This window comes from Equus quagga, chromosome 9, assembly GCF_021613505.1.
Source record: "Equus quagga isolate Etosha38 chromosome 9, UCLA_HA_Equagga_1.0, whole genome shotgun sequence".
Taxonomy (NCBI): domain Eukaryota; kingdom Metazoa; phylum Chordata; class Mammalia; order Perissodactyla; family Equidae; genus Equus; species Equus quagga.
In genome coordinates, this window is record NC_060275.1 from 26,395,634 (window position 1) to 26,418,777 (window position 23,144).

General features: G+C 46.9%; 1 protein-coding gene across 3 annotated transcripts in view; it reads left to right on the forward strand.

Moving 5' to 3' along the window:
* Window positions 1–20,639, forward strand: part of DYM (dymeclin) — a 364,500-nt gene extending 343,861 nt beyond the window's left edge. For all 3 annotated transcript variants that reach the window (XM_046671418.1, XM_046671417.1, XM_046671419.1), the window contains one exon: window positions 20,248–20,639. In XM_046671418.1, coding sequence (XP_046527374.1) covers window positions 20,248–20,397 — 150 coding nt within the window. In that variant the 3' untranslated portion in view covers window positions 20,398–20,639. The remainder of the gene's footprint in view (window positions 1–20,247) is intronic.
* Window positions 20,640–23,144: the final 2,505 nt, after the last annotated feature.

The following is a 23,144-nucleotide window of genomic DNA, read 5'->3' on the forward strand; positions in this document are numbered from 1 at the left end:
ACAGATGGCCTAGGCAGGATGAGTTGGAGGAGGTTCCTGTGATGAGTGTATGGACTTAGGAGGTAATGGAGTGAATGGTTTTAAAACAAATGAGACTGGGAAAATGGATGATATCCCTGCTTTCTCTGAAATAAAGGCCCCAGCCTTCCGTGGGTGTCTGAGTGATGGGCCGTGCAAAGAACCTGGAGCCAAAGCTTGTGGTTCGTCTGTGGGCATTTTCAGATAATTTTGTTTTTTTGAGTTATTCTCTCTGATCTAGCAATGAATTAGCTAAACAAGTCACTTTAAGTATACTTTAAACAGTTCAGTACTTTCAGAAATAAGAGTGTAACTAGCTTAAATCCTACAAGTAAGTAAAAAGTTTGGGAAAATGATTTTCTTACAGCTTAGCAACCCGTAGGGATTGGGCATCTTCGTGGGTAAGAGGCAATATTTAGTTGTGACTGCAGATTAATACTAGATATACAATAAGCAACCAAGGGGGTGAATGGCAAAACAGCATTTGAAGGTAAAGAGAGAAACTACAATTTTGAACATGGGAAAAATTAAAACTAGATTTATTTCAATTGCAGATATAGAAGTCTAAAAAGGAAAAATGTATACTTGGAACACACTGTCTCAGAAGCTTTATTAATAGAACTTAATACATTCTTGCTGGAGATCTCAAGTACATGTTAGCCTCCCTACATCTAAGTGCAAAGGCCAGAAGTTCCCTTGCATCAGTCTAGTAGAGTTTTGTATTATTTTTAACTTTTTCAAATAGGATGTAATCAAATAATTCATAGCTGAAAATTCAGAGTGGCCCTCAGAAAGTGAATGTGAAATTTCTTACTGTTAACAATTTCTTTAGGGAATATAAAATCACAGGGCTTGCTATGGACAGCTTCACAAAAATTAATCTATTTTCAGAATTATCTGGTTGATATAAATTTCTACATATTTATTTTCAGAGCCATTTTCTTTATAAGTGATAAATGACTTTTGAGAGAATAGGATGAAAAGAGTAGTTTAAAATAACTGAAATCTCAGAAGTTAATTTTTATTGACCAGTGAATATGTTTATGAAACACCCCATTTTGAAATCAGAGAATTCATATTTCCAAGCTGGAGTCTGCCTTAAAATGCTCCTTTTCTAGACATTGCAGTTCTGATAAAATTTTTTATAATATGTATAGTTTTATAATAAAGTTCTATATAGCCTTACAAATTATAAGCTGTCGGTTTCCAAGAAGTGAAAAATAAAAACCTAGTCCTTTGAGGAGTGACCTGTTTTACTGTCTCCCTTATAAAGATAAAGTTACTACTATTGTTTTTGTATCCATGACTCTATTTGTACTTTTCCCCAATGTGTAAAGTGCTTCCTCCCTACCAAAACTCACCCCTTTCTCTCAGAATTTAGAAATTATCCCCTCCTCAGCAAAGCCTTTCCCCACCACCTTGTTGGCCCACCCATCAGAGCACGTCACACTTTGACTCATCATTATGTCATGCAGTCATGGCTGTCCCCCAGACAGGAAGCTGCTCTGGGTCAGGCACTGTCCTAAACCACTCTCAACTTCTTGGCTCTCTGAGATAGTGTCTTTCATTTATATATTTCTTTAGTTCTGTCTATATATTCATTTACTTACAAGCGACAACTTCAATACAACTATTCCCCAAGCTGCTTATAATAAGAGGAAAATTCCTGAGGCATAGATGAGGAGCATGTTGCTTTTTATCCTTTGTGGATAATTCAGACTCTTGCTGAGTTTCCATCATCCTTCTATGTGGCTTCTTTTTATACCGGCCCGTGTGAGGTGTGGAAAGTCTCAGAGTGTGTAATCATCTCAGCAAGAGGTTCCTTGGAAGTTTATTGTGCTTTTTCTTAACTCACTGAGTATGCTCTTGTGCTCTTATTTGTCCCTTTGTCCTAAAAAGTGTGCTTTAGTGAAAGTTCCAGTTAGTAGGGTTCTAGTTAAATCTAGAGTTTGCCACAGTGGGGAACGGGGAGACGAGAGATGAATAAAAACTGATGATGGCAGACTATCATAGATACAGAATCCTACTTGGGAATTTTTTTGTCTTCTACCCTTAGCTGAAGTTGGGTCACCTAAATGGCTTTCCAGGTTTATTATAATCTCTTCCTTCCCATCACACACTCCATTCCCATCCCTGATTCCTAGAAGTGAAAAGGACATATGCTGGGGAAGAATCCCAGCAAAGAAATTTGTGTACACATTTTTGAAGGGAAGTAGGGTTTTTTTAAACTTTGTATAGAGGATGAACCCCTCACTGGAATCAGTGTTTCTTAGCTGGAACCCTTAACCCTAGTGTGTCCTCAGGACTTCTGTTTCCTTTCCAAGTAATTCAAAGGCAAAGTGGGAGGAGGACACAGGGCAAACAGCCTGACCATCCGTGTGTGTTCTGTGCCTGGGAAATAAGGTGGGTCCTATGAAGCACCTTGAGTCCAATCCATTTTGACTTTCATCACTGGAATCTTAAGGGCTTGCTGTTTTTCCCCAAACATGTGGGAGGCACTTTACTGGCTTCACATGTATGATAGGAGGACTGTCCATCAGTCACTGTGCATTGCAGGAGATCCCAGAGTCAAGGCCTGGGGACTGACCAGGGCATTTGTCAACAGATCTTGAACTTGAGCTAGATAAGGGTCCACTTCCTCCACTCTGATCAGAAAGTCATTCATTGACGGTCAGTCTGTCCTGTTCCTAAGCCATTGTTATTGCTCTTTAATATTTACAGGCTGATGATCAAAGATTGAAAGGGACAAAATTAAGTAAAACATCTCCCTTCAGAAATAGGTATTGGATCTTTCTCCCAGGCTCTATTTCCTGCTTTTTTAATTTTTGAAGACAGAGGCAGGAGAATCAGAATTTTGATAACCCTTCCAGACAGCTCGCTTACTCTGGGCTGCGAGACTGTCAGGACTGGGGCTTGGACTGGGGCTCGTGCCAGCAGCTACCGCTGAACTAAACATGAAGGCATTGTGAAGTCAGCTGCACAGAGACCCCTCCCCAGAGGCAAACGGGCTTGAAGAAACAATATCACAGAGATAAAGACTCATTAGAATGGAGCCAGACGGAGGATGGAAACAGAATTTTATTTGTCTGCTCCTTTGTTTGTAGTAAAAAACAAAAGTAACAAAGGTCGTTGGACTCAAAATATATGACCGTCAACAGAGGAGACTGTTGCATGTGTTTCCGAATCAGTCACTTCCAAGCCCTGATTTCCCTTTCTGGGGGGAGGCAGCTGTGAAGGGCTGCAGTGTCTCCCTCCCTCTTCATCCCCATGGCCTTGCCACCTCTCCCCTGTTCATCGTCTCCTCTGTTCCCACTGTCGTCTCTTGGGTTCAGGCCCTCATCCCCTGCACTAGTCTCCCTGCGCCTTCTCTCCTAGGTCCTGCTTTTTTGCCCTCCCAATCCAAGTGGATCACATTGCTTCCCATGTAATTCCCCAAAACCACATTCAGGTCCCAGTCACTGCTTTGCTCAAACACGCCTAGTGGTTCCCCTTTGCAGACTACAGTGCAGAGTAAGGCTCGGTAAGACTCCACAAACCTGCCTTTCAAGCTTTGTTTCACATCATAAGCCCCCTCATATTCCCCATTTTCCAAAGAACCTGAACACGGGCTGGTCCTTGGGCATCCTGTGCTTTTCTGCCTCCGTGCCTTTTTTTCTGTTTTTCCCCCTGCCCCAAATATCCTTCCGCCGACCTTCACATGCCCCGAATCCTACCCATCGTTTACAGACCACCACCTCCTCGAAGCCTTTCTTGATGCCCCCATTTAAAATAATTTCTCCCTTCCCTGGACTCCCATAAACTACATTTATTTGTATACTCCCCATGATAGTTATCACTTCTACCTTGTCTTATAATTATTTTTGTAGATATTTTATCTCTCATACCTAGGTTATAAATACCTTGGTACAGTGTCTCTGTCTATTCTTTTTGGTGTCATCTATGTCAGGAGTTTTCATTGGGAAGCCATCCAGGATTTTTGTGAAGCCACAGAGGACCATGATCAGATTTCATCATTGCTTGTGCACCCCTGACTACCCAGGAGCGCCTCAGAGAGGTCAATATATGGGAGGGTTCGAACCTTTTTCTTGCTTGGCGGGGCTTCTGAATAATTCCCTCTGCGTGGAGTACTTTCGCACCCCTCCCCTCTCCTTCAGGACCACCAGACCCACTGTCTCATCACTAGATCTTCCCCTGCCTGCTCTCGTCCAAGGGCTGTCTGCTCGTCACCGTAGCCCTTGACAGGGGCGCTGTTCCTCACTCAGCAAAGCCGCACCCAGAACTGTGGGGGCACGCTCATAGAGTCTGCCTTCAAAACATTTATATCCAGTAGCAGGTGAAAACCATGTACAAACCCATAGCCAATCCAGGGCCTTTGTGGGAAACGTACAGACAGATGCCTGCAGGTGGGCACCCAGGCAGGCATCAAGCACTGGAGAGGACCACGAAAGGCTTTCTGGAGGAGGGGGAAGCGTTTGAGCCAGTTCTGTAGGAAGTTCCTGTGATGGGAGGGACATCTTAGCTATAAAGAGCAGTCTCAGAAAGGACATGGAAGTGGGAATTGCCTGGAGTGTGCAGAGGACCTCGGGGAGTTCATTTTGGCAGAGGCTGATGGTTTGTGTAAAGGAGAGGAAGCAGATGAAGCTGGGAGGTCACATGGATCCTTCTGTGCACATCCTAGAATCCATCTAAATCAGAACTGGCAATTACTATGTTGCGTCTTCTAACAATAGATTATGTTGGAGAATTGCTCTTTCATGATTGTTTTTCCATTTGCATTCATCTTAGCTCTCCAAGTAGTTGTTAAGGTTACTTAAGGGCAGAGACCATATTTCTTATTTTTTGTTAAATACTGTACGATACAAAGGGTCGCTCTGTAACCTAATTTATTCTCATCCTGAGTTATCTTAAAGTAGAGCAAAAAGTTCTTACCTGTTTGATAATATGTAGGTTAATATTTAGGGATAAAATTATTTAATGTCTAGGATTGGCATCAAAATAATTCAGAGGAGGGAAGTTTGAGGTCGATGCAATAAAAGTGACCGTGAGTTGATGACCTGTAGCTGGTTAATAGGCACACCATTCTCTCCACTTTTATGTATGTGGGCGATGTTCCCTAAGATTTTGGGGGAAATGTTGGGCCTTCACTGGTACTGAGTAAACCTTCAACTTGGCCTCCTAGCCTGTCACCCTCACCCTGCAGCTCTGTGTGGCAGCCACCTGTGCCTCACATTGCCCTGCTGCAGCCCTGACCACCAGAACATCCCGGAAGACAGCAGGCGTCAGCCATTGGGTTGGGGTCTTGGTATAGTGACAACAAATGATGCAGACCCATCAGCCAGATGGTGAAGACGACCATTATTTTGTATCCACCATTGTGTTAAAACAGCGTATTTGTTAAAGCATCAGTGGTTATAATTAAAATGTAAATATTCATACAAAGGAAGGAAGGATGCATGGGTGAGCAGGTCACCTCACAAGAGGAATTTAATCAGAAGTGTTATCTTAACACATCTTTCTTCATCAGAAGGTGTTTTTTATGTTCACTGAGATGGGGAAACCATGGAAGATGTATCAACAATGTAAATTACTCTTGCAGTAAACACAACATTCTCTCTCTTCCTTAATCTGCTTCTTTTGAAAGTAAAGCAGTATCTTAAAAGCCCCAGAACTCAGATGTCATCCCTTTCATGCTGAGCATACAATAGTTTTCTTTAGGGGAAGTTTATAATTTTCATCTTGTTTTCTTATTTATCCCAAATTTTTATTTTTTTTTTAAATAAAGCATATGTTCTATATTCTTTTCTCTAAATAAACCCCAAGTATAAAAGAGTATTTTATTATTTGTTTCCTATGTCCAAATCTTAAAATATAATATGTTGATTATTTAAATTTGGAATTTCCCTTAGAAATATCCCTTAAAATGTTTTGTGAATATTTTCAAGGTAAATTCCAATTTTATTTCATTTTCATGCTTGTAGTGTATAACAAATTGAATTATTCGTGGTTAGTCCCTGAAAGTAAATTAAGAGATAAGCAATATATCTTTTTTATTGAAATATGTAAATTTGGAATAATTAGAGCCTGTGTTATGAAATATAAGACTCCTTCCTCTTAAACCACTGTCATGTTTTGGAACTGATTATAGATCTTCAAATGCTTCAACTACAGATGGTTTACTTGGCCTTCTGGGGCATTGATTTGAAAAAAAATAATGGTTAAAAAATGGAGACGGGAGAGGTCCCTCTGTTTCCCAGGTTTGTGTTTTTTTGGCCGTGACCTTTGTCACAGGGCAGGAGTTGGGCTCTTTTAGGGCCCTTCTGTGGCATTGCTTGGGCAAGGCAGGGCAAGGTGCTGACCGGATTGGCCCAGCAGCCCTGCCTGACCCTTGCTGGGCCCCCAGCCCCCTCTGGAATCACGTCGACCTCGCAGCCAGTCTTCAGCATCGGTCCCCCACCACAGTCAGAGCAGGCCTCTACAGCAGTAATGGTTTACAGATGAGATGACTACGTGTCAAGGAGGTGACGTCATTTGTCCAAGTTTATTAGTGTCAGAGCCAACTCTCAAAGTCAGACATCCTGATTTTTCCCTCCATTATACCTTTCCTAGCCTAGATGGGAGCGATACATATTAGTCTTAAAAGTTTATGCTTCCTTATCATAGTGTTTATTTCCATTTCAAATACTTGGTAAGTATGAGCATTGCCATGAAGAGCATTAAGTACCAACTGCCTGCCTTTTACAAACTCCAGTTTGTCTAAGCTGGGGAATTACAAGGGACAGGAGTCAAAATGCTTGCTCTGCCTGGCCCAGCCTCGGCTTTCAGACTGTGAATGACACAGGGCATAGTGGCTCCCAAGGCCCTGCGGCTCCCTTGGTTGATATTTGCAGTGACAGCACCTCTGCCGGCATCCGCAGCCTGCAGAGCCACTGCCTTGGAGCAAACAGACACAAGCATGCCTCCCAGCTGCCTTGCCTTGCTTTTTCTGACCACTATTCCACAGCTCTGTGGCCTTGCCTGACCCAGTATGTGAGCCAGAGTCAGTGAAAGACCTCGGGCTCTGGGAGCATCCCTTCAGAGCATGGAGCTTCACTCTCTCCTGTGGTGTCCTGGTCTTATTGGTTAGAATCATGGCTTTGCCACCTCTAAAAATACTTTCAAGCTACAATGTTGTTGTTTATTCATAAAGTTGTAAAATGTTCCCTTTGTAAGAAAATTATGGGAAAAAACTGAAATCACGTGGATTTATACCATTGCAGTTAAATTTCTAACCTGCCTTGAGACCAGTACAATACTTCATTTTAGATATGGTGGGCCAGTCTTTAAACTTTGAACACAGTAAGGAATGCAACATAAAACCTGCGCCCTTTTTGTACAGGAAAGAGTAAAAGCAGGATTCGTGAATGGCAAAGAAAAGCCTTTTGAAAATGGAAGATTTGATCTTTGTTTTAGCTTCCAAATATTAATATCTTCATATTCCTTAGCCTTCTGTGAGTACCTTCCTCAGTGACATGCCATCTGAGAACGAGGCCATATCTGATTTGTGACCATATCACCTGTCCTTTTTATTACCCTGTCTCTACGTTGGTTTTGGAAAGCAGAGGAAGTATTTTTCTTTTCTGCTGTAATATTGACCATAAAAATACTCTCTGTCAGTGAGCCGCTTAGTTGCAGTGCTAGAATAAAGAAGGACCTTGAGCCCGTTTTGTGGCTCCAGGTCTCTCTGAATTGTCTTAAAGGTCCTGCCTCTATTTCAGGAAAGTGGGAGCAGAGGGTGATAGCTGAAGAAAGGGGAATGTGACTGGAGTGTCTTGAAGAACCCTGAAGTCTCCTTCAGCCTTCCCCCTTCTGCCCCCTCCCCGCACACACTCACTTCCCTGAGCCGGGCTCCGGAGTCCACCTCCCCTCCCTGGCAGGGCATCGCCAGCACAGTCGCTGGCTGGCCTCAGGGCCGTTGCTGTAGTAGTCAGCCGCGGGTGGCTGGGTCAGTCATGTCTTGCGAGGCCCCCCGGGGTATTTCTTGGAACCCTAGAGAGAAACCTTTCTTCATCCAGCCTTTCCCATCTCCAGCTCATCTTCTTGGCCCATCCATTCTCACTGCAGGGAGATCTCTGTCCAAGAAAGAGAATTCAAGTTGTTTACCAAAAGCACTTGAACAGGTGGCTGTAGCCACTCTGCAGGTTAGGGAAGCTGTGCAGCGTGGGTCTGAGCAGTTAGGAAGGTGGGCCGTGAGCAGGATCCTACATGATCTGTTGAGAACTTCAAACCAAAGAGAAAGTTACTGCTGTGGATTAGAAGGAGCACTTAACACTTGGTACTCTGCATCTGTCTCCTGTTAACATTCGCATCTTTGAAGACAGGAGCCATGTAAAAGTAATTCCTTATTTGTGAAATGATTGCATACTAGTGGAACTAGGAAGCTCCTAGCAAAACTTGGACCTACTAGATTGTCTTGAAGCACCATTTTTCATCATCCTTTCCCATATGATTGATTTCTTGCTGATCACCTCCACTGTGTTCTTAGCCTCTGTCACTGTCTTAGGGCCAGCCTTCCCAGTGGCCCAAAATACTGATTTCTAGTTAGATGTGCCCCGTTGTAGCCTCAAGGCCTGAAATAAATCATTGCTGTTGTAAGCCTCAGTCTTAGTCCCTCCCAATCCTGAGAACCTTTCCTCGCACATATGGCTCCTTCTCCAAAATTGAAATCCTTTTTCTCTCTGGGCATTCTTTCCCTTCTGCCTTCCTGAATCACAGAATATTTGGGGCCCAAGAGCTTGCATTTCTTTTTTTTCTTTTCTTTTTTCTTTTTTTTTTTTGAGGAAGATTAGCCCTGAGCTAACATCTGCCACCAATCCTCCTCTTTTTGCTGAGGAAGACTGGCGCTGAGCTAACATCTATGCCCATCTTCCTCTACTTTATATGTGGGATGCCTACCACAGCATGGCTTGTCAAGTGGTGTCATGTCCACACCCGGGATCCTAACTGGCCAACCCCGGGCTGCCGAAGTGGAACATGCACACTTAATCACTGCGCCACTGGGCCGGCCCAAGCTTGCATTTCTAACAAGTGCCTACCCAGGTGATACTGATGCTCCTGGCCTGTGGATCTCATTTCTCTAACGTGACTTTTGGGTGTTGAGAGGGAGGGGGTGTAGTTTGTTGGAGGAAATGTCACACACACACATATCACCATCCTCACTACCATCTCTACACCCAGTCATTTTAATAAACTTCGCTACCTCTCTTACCCGCTTCACTGCCCCCTCTGCAGTGCCTGAAGAAGCCAGGAAATATAGAGTACCATTCCAACTCTGCCCCAGTCCCCCTTTGGAACCTCAGCCCCCACCTCCTACCCCCGTGTTCCTTTGGCTGCTCTCTACCCCCAGCCCCTGAACACTCTTCATTCCTGCCTTGGTTGTCCCTGCCTGAGGTGACCTCCTCTCCCCGCTGCCTCCAGGAAGACTGTCCCAGACGTGACAGATTTATTGACTTGTTCCTGCTGGAAACTCTTCAGTGGTTCACTCTCTGTGTCACCCTTCTTGGTATTTAACAATGAGATTGCTATTTAAGTGTTTAGTCTATGCGTTTATATTTTGTCTCCTCACTAGATTTTCAGCTCATTGAGAGTAGCAACTTTGTTTTACACTTGCCTTGCCATACCTCACAGTGTTTTCCACATCATAATTGGTTGGTTAGTTGACTAAGATGGAATGAGAAGGGAGGAGGAAAAAGTGAATGTGGGAGCCGTGGTGTCCTTCATACAATATGGTACATAAACGAAGGGCATGTGGGCTTCGGTTCTCTCAGGTACTGCTGTGTATTTTGAAAATTTCTTGTGTGTGTGAGGAAGATTGTCCCTGAGCTAACATCTGTGCCCATCTCCCTTTATTTTGTATGTGGGATGCTGCCACAGCATGGCTTGATGACCAATACATAGGTCCTCACAGGGGATCCAAACCCCTGAGGCCCGGGCCGCCAAAGCAGAGCATGCGAACTTAACCACTATGCCACCAGGCCGGCCCCTATTTTGAAATTTTAAATCTGAAATTTTCAAAATTAAAAATTCTGAAAGTTTGAATCTCAACCACTTTTTTTTGAACTATAAAATAAAGTGTGTCCTCTGTTCCCAAGGTGAGGCATTTTATACAGATCTTTTGTTTAGTTCTCCTGTGATCATAACTGAGCAGGTATGAATTCTAAATTACATACATCTGTGATGGTCTGAATTAGAGGGAGGGACGTTATGCCATCCAATTATTTTAGGTTTGTAGTTCAACATATAGTAGGGCAGGTTCCTGTTCATTATTTTCCTTTTTTGGTCCTAGTTCTCAAATCACATAACCCTCCTGTGCTAGTGTTTTTCTCGTCCCCCCTCCGTCAGTGACCTATCCAGCCACCCACTTTGCTCTGACTGCTTCTTCCTGTTCATGTTTTCCCTGAGAAAAACTAGACACACTGCTTCAATTCGCTCTTTCTGATGCATTCATTGCTTATCTCCTGTCTTGAGGTTTTCAGCAAATTGAACGTTTCACAGTTGCTAGCTATTTTACACACTAAGGTAATACGTTACAATGTGATACATATACCAAATCAAGTTTTTGAATGTTTTAATAATGTTTACTGACTTCAAGGGGATAAAAACACAACTAATTTATCAATAGCATTGTTTTTTTCATTTTTGGAAAGTGTCAGCTGCTTTGCCAGAAAGAATGAGCCTGAGTTTAAAGGAGTTTGGGGCTGAGGAAATGAGTATGTTCACCATATTAGAAAGAGTTCTTGGGACTGGCCCCGTGACCGAGTGGTTAAGTTCGCGTGCTCCGCTGCAGGTGGCACAGTGTTTCGTGGGTTCAAATCCTGGGTGCAGACATGGCACTGCTCATCAAGCCATGCTGAGGCAGTGTCCCACATGCCACAACTAGAAGGACCCACAACGAAGAACATACAACTATGTGCCGGGGGCCTTTGGGGCTTTGGGGCGGAAAAAAAAAAGAAAATCTAAAAAAAAAAAAAAAAGGAAAAAGTTCTTGAAAAAGTGAACTTCCGCACTAGTCATTTAATGCGAATTCCAGTTAACTTGGTGTACCTTGTGACTGTTCTGGGGTTTTGTGGTTTTGTTTGTACTTTTGTGCCACCCATGGTGCTCTTAGATGTGCAATGCATTGTGACCGTCTTCTGAGCCACCCTCAGTGTAGGTTTCTCAATTTTAGCTTTGTATTTCTTCATCTGTAGCTTTTTATAAGTGGCCCTTCCTAGCTTTCTGTTTTGAATTAGTTTTTCATTGATTTTGAAATTACTTCACATAAGGCTACTGCACATTCAGTGTGACCGTTACTCAGACTGGTGCTTAGGTTCTCCGTGTCAGTTAGGTCACAATATTTGATACATTTGTAACTCATTCTGTTACACACAGAAGGGCCTGCAGTTCAGCTTGTTCAGAACGTAGTTTAGCTGACCTGATAATATAGATGTTTCCTGATTTGTCGGTTCATGATTTCTCCCAGAGTTTACTGTCTGAGCCCACCTGAGATCTTCTGTGCCCCCCACCTGCCCATAGTCGCCAGTCTTCCTGGGAGGGAGCCCCTTGGGGCTCTTCCGTCGTGTGTCAACTCCCCACTGCTCGTAGCCCTTCTCCTAAATTGAGCCCCTGTTAGAGGCACAGCAGTTATTCCTCCTCTTTCCTCTACAGCCTCGACTACAGAGCCTCGGACGTAGTTGGTGCTCACCAGCATTTAGTTTAGGACCTGTCGCGGGAGGACCCAGCGTTACACAGCAGTAGTATATGAGGGAAAGAATGGTAGGGACACTGGATAATCATCCCCAAATCCACCCCTGGATAAAATAATCATATGCAAAAGCTCACCTTGCTGCCTTATGGCAGGGTCTTGAAACCAGACCTCCCCACCCCCGCCCGTGCGCGTTCCACAGCAGCAGCTCTCCTCGTCCATCCTACCCGCGCCTCTGCGGCGGTGATGGCTGCCTCGCTCCCAACCATCACCCATCACTTGTCTATTCAGAGGCTTAGTATGGCCTTTTAAAGAATTTTTTTAATGTGCTGTATAGCGATTTGATTTTAAATTGCACTGAACTTTCTGGAACCATGCCAGGGGCTTGCTAGAGTTTCGGATGCTATCTATATGATCTTTAGGTGGAAGGGGGAAAACTCCATTGAACCTTCGTGGTAAATAAAATTATTGCAGTTGAGCCCTGCATCTGTTCGCTGCACTTCCTGTGGGTTTTCACCAGATCACATGACTGACAGCAGAGGCAGTCTTTAAAGCTTTTGGTCTGCTTGTTATACCCTAGTCTCAACCACCAAATCAGACCTCTGCTTTGTCTCTGGGCTGGGCGTCCGGATGTCCCACTGTGGTAGGTTGATTCACTGAAGCTGATAAAAACATTCCGGCCAAACTTGAGAGTCTAATGTTACCTCTGGCTCCAAAAATCAAAACAGCAGGATTGTTGTAAGTAGCTTTGGACTGAGCCCAAGCTCCAAGCCTGAGAGATGGGTTTTCTCTCCTGTTGAGCTGAGTCACAGGACAACTGTCTCAGAAGGAGAGGGGTGAAAGCCGGGCCTGAGGTGACCAGCAGCACCCTGCACTCTGCTCGCCTGTTCCAGGTGAATTCTCGCCATAACTATCAAACCAAAGCGCCCATCCCCCCAGAGCCCCCCCTCCACTTTCCCAGAGCTTTAGTGGTCCTCAAGCACGTCCACCCAGCAGTCACTGGCTGGAGCCCAAAGAGGGCCTGAGAAATCGAGAGAGAGATGTGGGTAGAGAGGAGCTAGATGGACGTCAGAGCTGGGAAGGCCTCGGAATGCCCAAGCGGCTGGGCAGCCAAGGGGCGTTTGTTGGTCGGATCAGAAACGAAGACACTCTCAAGTGAGGAAGTTGGACTTCCCTCAGCCATCACAGGATGGCATTATTGTTCTCCACAGGCTTGACGAGGAACGGAAAGGAAGAGTGACTTTTTCTAGATGGTGGTTCTGACGTTCAGACTGTGACATTTCTTGGACGGAATCCTGACAAAATGTGTCCCTAGTGTCATTAGTGCTAAATAAAATCTTTTGTCTTTCTTTTCCTTAGCTCTCCAACTTCTAAGACATTAGAGGAGCATGTATTTTTAAGAATGTCTGTTTAAATCTCAAACCATGTTGTCTGTCCCTCTAGCTAGACAGACAGGTAGATTGGGGCGGGGGGGGGGGGTGGAGGGGCGTCAAATTAAATGCAGCTTGGGCACAGCTAGTAATGCAGGGGCCTTCACATTCAGTCAGGGTGACTGAATAGTGTTTTCAAAACTCCTCTATGATTTGTGCCTCTTATTCACCCTTTTAAAATGTTCCCGGTACACTGTCTTAAAAACAAGACATTGCAAGAAAAGGAAAGCTCTTTACCTTGTGCTTTCCAGTGTTAGTTTTGTATAGTCAGGCCTAGAGAACACGCTCTTGTTTTTCTTGCTATTTATGCTTTATCCTCCTTTCTGAACCTTTGAAGTGCTAATGAAAAGTTCTAAGCAAATAACCCAAGAAATAATACCCCGCAGCTCACTTGCTCCCCTGCGGAGAGAGGAGCTCGTGCTGTAGGTTCAGGGGCGTGCGTGTGTGTGTGCGCGCGCTGTCCACAGTGTTCACGTTTTGCCAGTAATAGAAGCGTGTTCGTGCTGCTCTGTCTGTACTTGCCCTTTGCTTCCCCTGTGTCGGGGGGCACCCACTCAGGAGACAGCGACTTAGGAGCCATTGTGTCGAAGGGGTCAGGCTTCACTGGCCAGCACTGGGGACACATCTGGAACCTCAACCCACTTAGCCACAAGCTCTCGGGCCACAGAGCAGCTCAACTGCAGCCTTGTTTGTCTTGGTTTTAAACAATTAGAAGTCAGCCTTTAGAGCCATCTCTTGTCAACCCACAGGACAGCTCAGGAGCCTTTAGATGTTTACTGTCTCCCGTGAGGCTGCCCCCATGTGAGGCCTGGCCAAGTAGAAACCAGCAAATGCTTGACTTCAGGGCTGTGGCTGAACCAGGCCCAGCCTATTCGACCTTTCTCCAGGCAACCCAGGAGAGCCTGGGAGGCATGGCAGAGAATACAAATGTGTAGACCTTACTGGGGTCATCTCATAAAACCCCACCCAGTCAGAGATGGAAGGAGCTCAGAGGTGCTTCATTTTACGCAAGGTGAGAAAACTGAGTCCTGGAGAAGTGCTCAGCCCGTAGCTGAGCCAGGACAGAGTGGAGGCCTCCTGACTCCAGCCCGGGGGAACCTGGACTCTAGAGCTGAAACAGGGCCCTGGAGACCCATTCTGTCATTTCACGGTGAGGAAACTCAGGCACAAAGGTTAAGTGACTTAGTGGTCGGGGGACATGGAAGAAATGTTTGAAGCTCGTTGTCATTACTGGAAAGACATGGAAGCCTAGTGTCCACGTTGAAGATAGACGTTTTGAAGAGCGCACAGCCAGGTACCTGTGGCCTCTGGGGAGGCCACGGTGGAGAGGCGTGAATTTCCTTCAGCCTCTGGCTCCGCCACTTCCCAGCTCTGGCCTCTTTGGCATTTTATTTTACCTTTTGAGCCTAAGTTTTCTTATCCATCCAATAGAGTTAATAATACCTGTGTCACAAGATTATTATGCAGATTTGAAGTCAGTCACTCACTCATTTAACTCATCATTCAACAGACATCTCTTAGGATCCATAGTATGCCAGATGCTCGTAGGGTCCCTGCCTTCTTGGAGCCTATGTTCTAGTAAGGGAGACGAATAGTCCACAAAGTGAACAAATAAACAAGATACACACTGACTGTTGTGAAGGACGTAAAGCAATGAGCTGCGAAATGCCACTTCTGTTTTTATAGTGTGGTCATGGGTGAGGTGGGAAGTACCTGGCACTTGGGTGGCCTCAGTATATGTCACTTCCCCTGATCTCCCCTACTGGGTTGGCTCTGTGAGCTCCTAGAATAAGGCTTGGTGTCCTCGCTCCTGGATAACCTCAGCCACTCCAGGCTCATTCAGCTCAGGGGTTAGATGCCACACTCCTGGCTCCATCTTGAATGTTGTTGAACATGCCGCATAATCACACAGGAAGGCTGTGAACACCTAGGTCATGTTCCTGATGTCAGCTACGTCTTAGAAGTGACCCTCCTGTCCTCTTTACCGTAGCCATCAGCTCACATCAGGGCCAATCCTCCCTTCCAGTTGAGTTAACAGTGCCTGTGGCACAGGATTATCATGCAGATTTGAAGTCACACATTCATTCATTTAACTCATCATTCAACAACGACGACTCTGAGACAGAGAAAGAAGGCCGTTCTTCAGGACCTACCTTCTCTCAGTGACATAATTTCGTTCTTTAAAAATGTTTATGAAGATGAGTCTGTCACCTGTAAGCCATTTGTCAGCACTTGTTCCTGGGTTTTCATGCAGGGAGGCCCAGAGCCTCCTATGTTTCTGTTACTAAGAGTCAGGAAACAGGGTTGCCCAGTGAGGAGTGTCCATGTGGGTGGCATAAGAGAAACAGGCTTAGGACCAGGCCACTCGTGGTATTTCTAGTCTTTAGATTTGATTACTGAAAGTTATAAAATAAGAGCATACCTCACATTTGCATACTATTTTCATGTCAGTGATAAAAGCCAATGTTGATTGAGTGCTCACTCTGTGTTAGGCATTAGAGAGAGCTCTTTTACGTGGCTCATCTCGTTTGATTGTCACAACCCTGTGGAGTAGACAGGATGGTTAAATTCAAAATCTCAGAGTAAACTTTATCTCTTAAGAGCCTGAGTCTGAGTGAAGGTACAAGACATGTCCCAAGTCACCCAGCTAATAAGGAATGGATTTGAGCTGCTCTTAAAAGCTGGGATTGTGTGTGTCTTACTCACAGCTATATGTTTAGTACTGTCCTTCCTACACACTAGGCCCTCAGTAGATATTTGCTGAATGAATGAATGGGCTAAAATTCAAACTATCTGCCTGCCTTTCAAGTGCTTTTTCTAGTTACTTCAAAGAGTAAGTGAGTAACTATAGGGGCCGGCCCTGTGGCCGAGTGGTTAAGTTCACGTGCTCTGCTTCCGTGGCCCAGGGTTTGCCAGTTTGGATCCTGGGCACAGACCTAGTACCGCTCATCAAGCCATGCTGTGGTGGCGTCCCACATAGAAGAACTAGAAGGACTTACAATGAGGATATACAACTATGTACTGGGGCTTTGGGAAGATAAAAAAAATGAGTAACTATATGTAAAGTGTTGGGACGTGCCTGCCATGTAATAGGTAATCAGTTATGTTAGCTATAAATGTTGGCCATAATCTCAGAATTGATTATTGAGTTTTTGTGGAGAACTTCTATAGAAATAATCATTGGCCAACTTCAAGAAAAACTTCATAATAAAAATACATGTCTGCTACTGATAGGTGAAGTTTATGCTATTTTATTCTATTTTTTTATGTGCTATTATATGCTATATACCGAATAGTCTTACCACTCAGGCTCTCACCCCATGTTGAGACTTTGTTTATGACATTTACTCACTCCAGAGTGAGATGGATCATCATTGTGACATAAACTTGAGTCAAAGTGAAAACGAGGCATTTCCAGCTCCGTGACCAGGCGGTGGGAGGACAGTCATGGGGTGCAGGTGCTTTTCCTGGGGCCTTCTCCTGGATCTGCTGTGAGCGATCACAGGGCAGTCTTTGACTCATTGCTCTTTCTAACTGAATATGTCATCATCAGAATTCCCCCAGAACCATGAGGGCAGGTAAACTCAGTGCCAGCGCCAAACGGCTCCTGCCGGAGTGTCTTTACCTCCGTAGGAAGGAATTCTTAGGAAAGCAGCGTGCTCATTTTCTTTCCCATCCCACCCTCCTTAGAGATACAGTGTCCTTTCCTCAGGCCCTCATAGGAAAACCTCCAAATATGTCACTGGGTGGAGAAAAGGTTTCACATCTTCCAGTTATTTTTATTTCTAACATCAGGAAGTGCATGCTACCAGCCACATGACCACATGGAAATGTAGCATGCTATTATTCCAGCTGAAAGAGGCAGTGTGAGGGCTCTGACCTTTTCAGACCACCACCTCTGTACCCCATGGCCTCTTCACTCCTCTCCAAGTCGGCATGAGGGGTTTTCTAAAGTTTGAGGCCGTTCTAAGAACTAGGACTTTCATCCTCATTATTAGGGGATGAATTTCTTTTCTTTTTCCAACTCAGTCCACCATCCTTTCTTGATTGTTAACGTCGTAGTGGCTTTGGTCATTTTTCTGAACAGCAGTGTGCTGGGTTCTGTGCATTCAGTGACAGGGCACAGAACTAACCCTGAAGGTACCAGGGGAATCCAATTCAAGGACCAAGCACTAGGATGCCTATGACTCTGGTGTCACTTTTCAAACTGGCTTTCCCACCCCGTCAGACCTGGGCTTTACCCCCGGTTCCACCCCACAGGCTGTGCCACCTGGACCCAGCCACTCAGCCTCTGCAGACCCCACTTCACCTTCCATCAGTGGGGTCTGCCATGTGGACCTTGGCGGGACATTGTGGTGACTGACCACAACGCTGCTTGTGGAGCTTCCAGACAGACTTGGTGTGCAGGGAGCGCTCAGTGGGTGGTAGCTACACCTGTTACTAAAATGCATATTTTTCACGGAAAAGAATATGGTCGTGTTGCTGCCTGTGAGACACCTGATTCCATGACAGAGACTTATTACCACCTTGAAGAACCCTGGCCCCCCACGCCTAAGAACCTTGTGCCAGGCGGAAGCAGCAGAGAGTATGAGAGGTGGCCCGTCAAGGATGCCCAGGCCCCCAAAAGAGCACGCAGCCGCTGAGTGGTCATGGTGCATCCAGAGAATGCTGGCCCAGGGTGGGAGGCATTCAGGGGGACTTTGTGAGTGGATGACAAGGGAATAGAAAACTGGGGGACCTAATTAAGTCCCAGTCGTGTCAGTAAGTGCTGGAAGTAGTGCCACATCCCTGAGCTGATGAGACTTTGTTGGCCAGACTGACCAGAAGAGCCCAGTGGGAGAAGTTGTCCTCTAAATCGCAGTCGTTACCATTGCTGTCTGCGCACGCCGAGACTTCGAGCCTACGCTGGTGATGAGAAAGAGCTGACTGGAAACACCGATAGTCTGAAAAGTCTTAGGATTTCGTTAAACCAGAGTAGTTTTGCAAAGGCTTCTGGAGTATGGGCTACAGAGAGGATGAGGGAGCATCTAGGGTCGTTGGAGGTGGGGTCACTTCGAGAATCCATTTGTGTCAATTCTGCATTGCCATGATGCCCTGGGAGCCATGGAGTGGAGTGGTTTTCATTAAAGACGTGATGGATGGGGATTGTACTGTCTGTATTATGTTGTAACATCCGTGACCACAGTACCCTCCTTTTCAGGAATCCCTAGACACTTGTTTCAAGATTTAACTCAAAACTCATCTTGCCACAAAGCATTTCCTGCTTAACTCGGCCCCTCTCTCATCATTCTGGAACTCTGAGGATCCAGCACTTAGGTGTCTGGTCTTAATCGTTGTAAATGTTGTTTTAAAATTTCCATCACTCTGTGTGTGTGTGTGTGTAGGTCCCCTACCTACCCGCCTCTTTCCTTTTAATATCTTCTGAATCTACCTAACTAATGTCATCCGCCTTGGTTCGGGCCATTTGCCCTCACCTGGACCAGACCCTACCCCCGCCGCTGCCAGGTGCCCTCTAGTTCTCCGCGCTGTGATCGGAGTAGACCCCGCACAGAGCCTCTCTCTTCAGGTGGCCTCTCAGACCCTTCACTTGCTTTCCGGACCTTAGCGTGGAGGCCGAGTCTCCATGCGGCTCCTCTGCCTCCCCATCCTCCCGCCCCTGGGCCCGGCTCTCCAGGGCCTGCTCTTCCTCCGCCCCCTCTCTGCCCCCAGCAGTCACCTCGTGGCCTTCCCTCCGCGCTGCTCCCTCAGGAGGGACACACGTCCTTCCTCACCTGGCTGCCCCTCCACCACCCTCCAGCCTCTCGAGCCTCTTGTCCTTCCCTCTCTTACTACCTACTGTGTTATCATTGTTTTGATGTTGCTGCTGTGTATTCGTCTCTCTCCTCAAGAAGGCAGCTCTGTGAGGACAGGAGTGTGTGTGGCTGCTGCACCCTGTGTCCTGGGCCCTGGCACGCACAGTGACTGCTGGCGCAGAGTAGCAGACGCTCAGCCAATAGAATGAGTGAATGAATGACTCACGTAAGACAGTATACGGGAAGCACTGACCGTTGTACCGGGGATACAGTTGGTCCTCAGTATGTGATTGCTGGTGTCAGTGTTTCATTCAGTCATCGGATTGTCAAGTGCCCGGCCACTGTGGGGACACAGCAGCAAACAGAACAGATAAAGACTTCTCTGCTCGTCGCCGTGCCTGCTGTGTGCGCGTCTCCCCTCCTCTGTCAGCCCACTTCCTCAGCCCACCCCACCCTCCTCTCAGGACGCTGTGGCCCCTTCTCCTGTCCCCCCGGGACACAGGTCACTGAACGGCAGCCAGTCTCCCCCGAGTCACCTTGGCAAGGGAAGAGGCCAGGGCTGTCAGCAAACTCCAGCGCCTCCTCAGCCTGCTGGAGGAAGTGAGTCAGGAGGAAAACTGGAAGAGAAGCCCACATCCTGGTGATGGTGCTACCGAGGACCTGGGGCCACGTGCCTTCCCGCTTCCAGAGACCACAAGCGAGCGTAGGCTCAGCGCCTGGGGGTGTTTGTCCAGCTAGGCCGAAGCCCTTCCTGAGCCTCCGTGAGGACTCACTGCGGGCCCCTGCACAGCCGAAGCCATCACCACCGGCCGGAGGCGGAGGCCATGCAGCGCAGGTCAAAACTCAGGAATGGTGAGGGGAAGCCCTCGTCTCCACGGTGACTCCACCCTGGTGAGAAGGTGGAGTCCCTCGAGAAGAAGCAGCCCTCAGCACTGCGCAGAAGACCGTCTTCTCTGGAACCCCGTCTGCCACCCACGTGGGGCCGTTTCCCAGTGTGATGCTTCCCGTCCCACCCCTCCCCCATCCAGGTCCCTGCTGCTCTCAGCCAGCCGTCAGGAAAGTGACATTAGCTGACCGGGACGCGTGGGTGATTGACCTTCCTACAGGTAATTGACATTCTCTCAGGAGTCCTTTGGACGCTGGGTCTTGTAAAGCCCCAGAGCTGTCAGCCCCTATACCAGTTAGGGGAGGTGGGCTCCCCACATGCCACACCGCCACTTAGGAACTGCTGCTGCTTTTGATTTGCCTGAAACTGTGAGATTATAAAATCATCTTGTTTTCATTGCAGAAATTTCCAGAATTGAAATTCAAATATGTGGAAGAGGAGCAGCCCGAGGAGTTTTTTATCCCCTATGTCTGGTCTCTGGTCTACAACTCAGCAGTGGGCCTCTACTGGAACCCACAGGACATCCAGCTGTTCACCATGGATGCCGACTGATGGCGGGCGCCGTCTCCCACCCTGACCCCCTCCAGCCAAGCAGCCCTTCTAGTTATTTTCTTTCTGGCGAACAGAACCAGACCGACTGCCTGGTGCATCTTCTATTAAAGAGCATCACACAGGCGTGTTTCCCTTGCACACTCGGATTTGGAGAATTGGTGCCAGTTGGCAGTAGATCACTCAGCTTAGATTGTAGTGCAAAAAAAGTTGGGGGGGGGGGCAATAATAAATGTAAAAACCTACCATTCCACCTGCAATTTTATTTCTAAACCAAAATTCTAGAGCTCTTCCAGGAACCCCTTGCCTTAGGCATATGACACTTCACCATACATCCTGGGATTTTGGGGGTTTTTTTTGCATGTTCAAGAATTTTTGTGTTGGTCTATTGTGTGTGTGTTTCTTTCAGCATTAAGAAATATCACTCTGCAAAGATGACAAGACAGGAATAGTAAGGAAATGAAGTCGTGTGTGTGCGGTTGCCTTTCAGAGGCCCACGTTTAATAACAGTCTGCCTGGGCAGTTGGATCGAAGCCGCTGGATGCTCTGTGTCTTTCCCTCAAAGACAGAGATGGCTCCTCCTCATGAAGCCAGGTTAGCTTTCCTGTGGGTTTGGCCTCTGAGCTGTAGCTGAGTTAAATTGGAGTCTAGCACAAATTAAGTTCATCTACTCTGTATCAATCATTGGGAAAAGAAAAGCTTCATTTTGAAAGCAGTCTTTTTTCTTCAACCAGACTAGGAGGAGGAAAAGGAGACCAATTTGGTTAATACGGTGTTCCACATGAGGTGAAAACCGTGTTCTGCTCTTCGTCTCTGACTTTGTTTATTTGCGCCTATGCGATCCTCGTGTTTGGTCCCTGAGCTGGAAGAAGGAGCTTCGGGGCTGCCCCGAGCAGAGCGGGCCCTGAGGCAGAGTGAGACGGTCCTTTTGAGTCACACTTTGTGTCCCCGGCCGCCCCTTCACAGTCTATATGAGGAGCCTGGTTTCCTTCTCAAAGATGGAAAAAGTGTTTGCTTTTTTGCGTAGAAAGCACATAATCGCAGATGACACCCAGCACACTGTGTTCAGCCTGCTGTCGTCTAAGCTGTATCAGGAACCAGCTTCTCTCCTGTCCCTGTGTCACTGGCCTGGAGCCCAAGTCATTTTGGTCCATTACTGTCTTCTCAGGGTGTGGGAGGAGCCATCTTCAGTCACACCAGGCTCTGGAACAGGTTAGAAACAGTGCCATCGCATCAGTCCATGTCTGTGTGACTGCCCCCCCCGTGAAAAGCCTGGGCTGCTCCATCCTTCAGAGTAGGCCAGCCAGGCGGTCTCATTATCCTGGCGGGAACAGGGGCTGAAACCGAAGCTCCCCGAGGCTGACTGACTGGTGAAGGGCCATCGCCGAGGGGTGGACCCGGGAGGCAATGGCAGCCTGCCCTCTGCCTCCTCAGGCCTCTTACCTGTCTGCACGGATGGCTGGGCTCTCCTGCGGTTCACTTAAGGTCACGGTGGACAGGGCCTCAGACCAGCCGCTGAGGCGCATTAACGGCTTCTGCTTAGTCTAGCTTGTGGGGAGAGGCAGTTTGCAGGTGAGGGGAGCGATCCTGACAGTCAAGAGGGGGAAATGATTTGGTTATCATTTCAGGTAGCCATTATTTTTATTTCCTATGGGGGGAAATGATAATACAGCTTTAACTGGTTTCCGTAGCCTTTTGAGTTACTTCCTTGCCTTCAAACCAAAACACAAAATTTTGAAAGGGTTACGTGGAGCAACCGAGCCTCTGGTAGGACCGTGGAACCGTCCTCAGAGGCTGAGGCGTGGGCAGTGCTGTGAGACAAGCACTGGGCTGCAGGACTGTCCTTGTGACTTGGTCACAGAAGGTAAACTACCAAGGAAGCCTTGGTTGAGGGAATCCCACCGTCTCTTCCCCAGGCCACCTGGTTCACCGGGGTGCCCCCAAAGCCCCTTTCTCCAGCAGTGCCCTCTCCCTCCCCTCTATTTGAATTCACCGCACAGTAGAAGTGCTCACTGGCCTGAACGCTCAGCTGGGGCCGCGGCCTCAGAGGCCACCTGTGAATCCACGCACCCAGACCGCTGCCTCACTGCCTTGCCTCTGCAAGTCCACCAGGAGTCTCTTCCTTATTTTTGCGAAAGATTTATTACACAACAATAAATTTAAATGATAAACTTGAGTTAAGCTTGCGTTAATTTGCTGAGAGTTTTTCTTTGTTTTCCACAAAGTAAGAATGTGTAGAGTGAGACAATACAGGACCATCATGTGTTTGGATGGAAATTCACATCTGATTTTACCCAAGATACGAAGCCATTATTGCAGTGTGTCATCTCATCAACAAGGGGTTCTCCCACAACGTTTATTTTTAAAAGAATGGGCCCCTTTCGATAGCACCTTCCCTCTCAGGAGTTCAAGGCACTGTGTGAAAAGGCTTTAAATTCTAACTCTGGTCCCACACTCGCCCATTGCGGCTGGTGTCACAGGATCTGTGAACTGCCTTGCAGTGTTGTCATCACAGGCCGGCCACCATTCAGCGGTGCCGAGGGACGTGGGGGTATGGAGCAGCTCAAGGACAGAGACGGGGAAAGGAAAGGAAAGAAGGTCCCTGAAGGTGAGGCACAGAGAGTACACTGCACACACAGTCCTCACCTTTGGAAGGAAATCGCAGGAGCTGGAAAAGCGGAAGTTGTGGAGAGGAAGGCGCATAGGAGCGGCATCAGTCAGCACACTCAGCAGCTCCCTCAAGCTTGCTG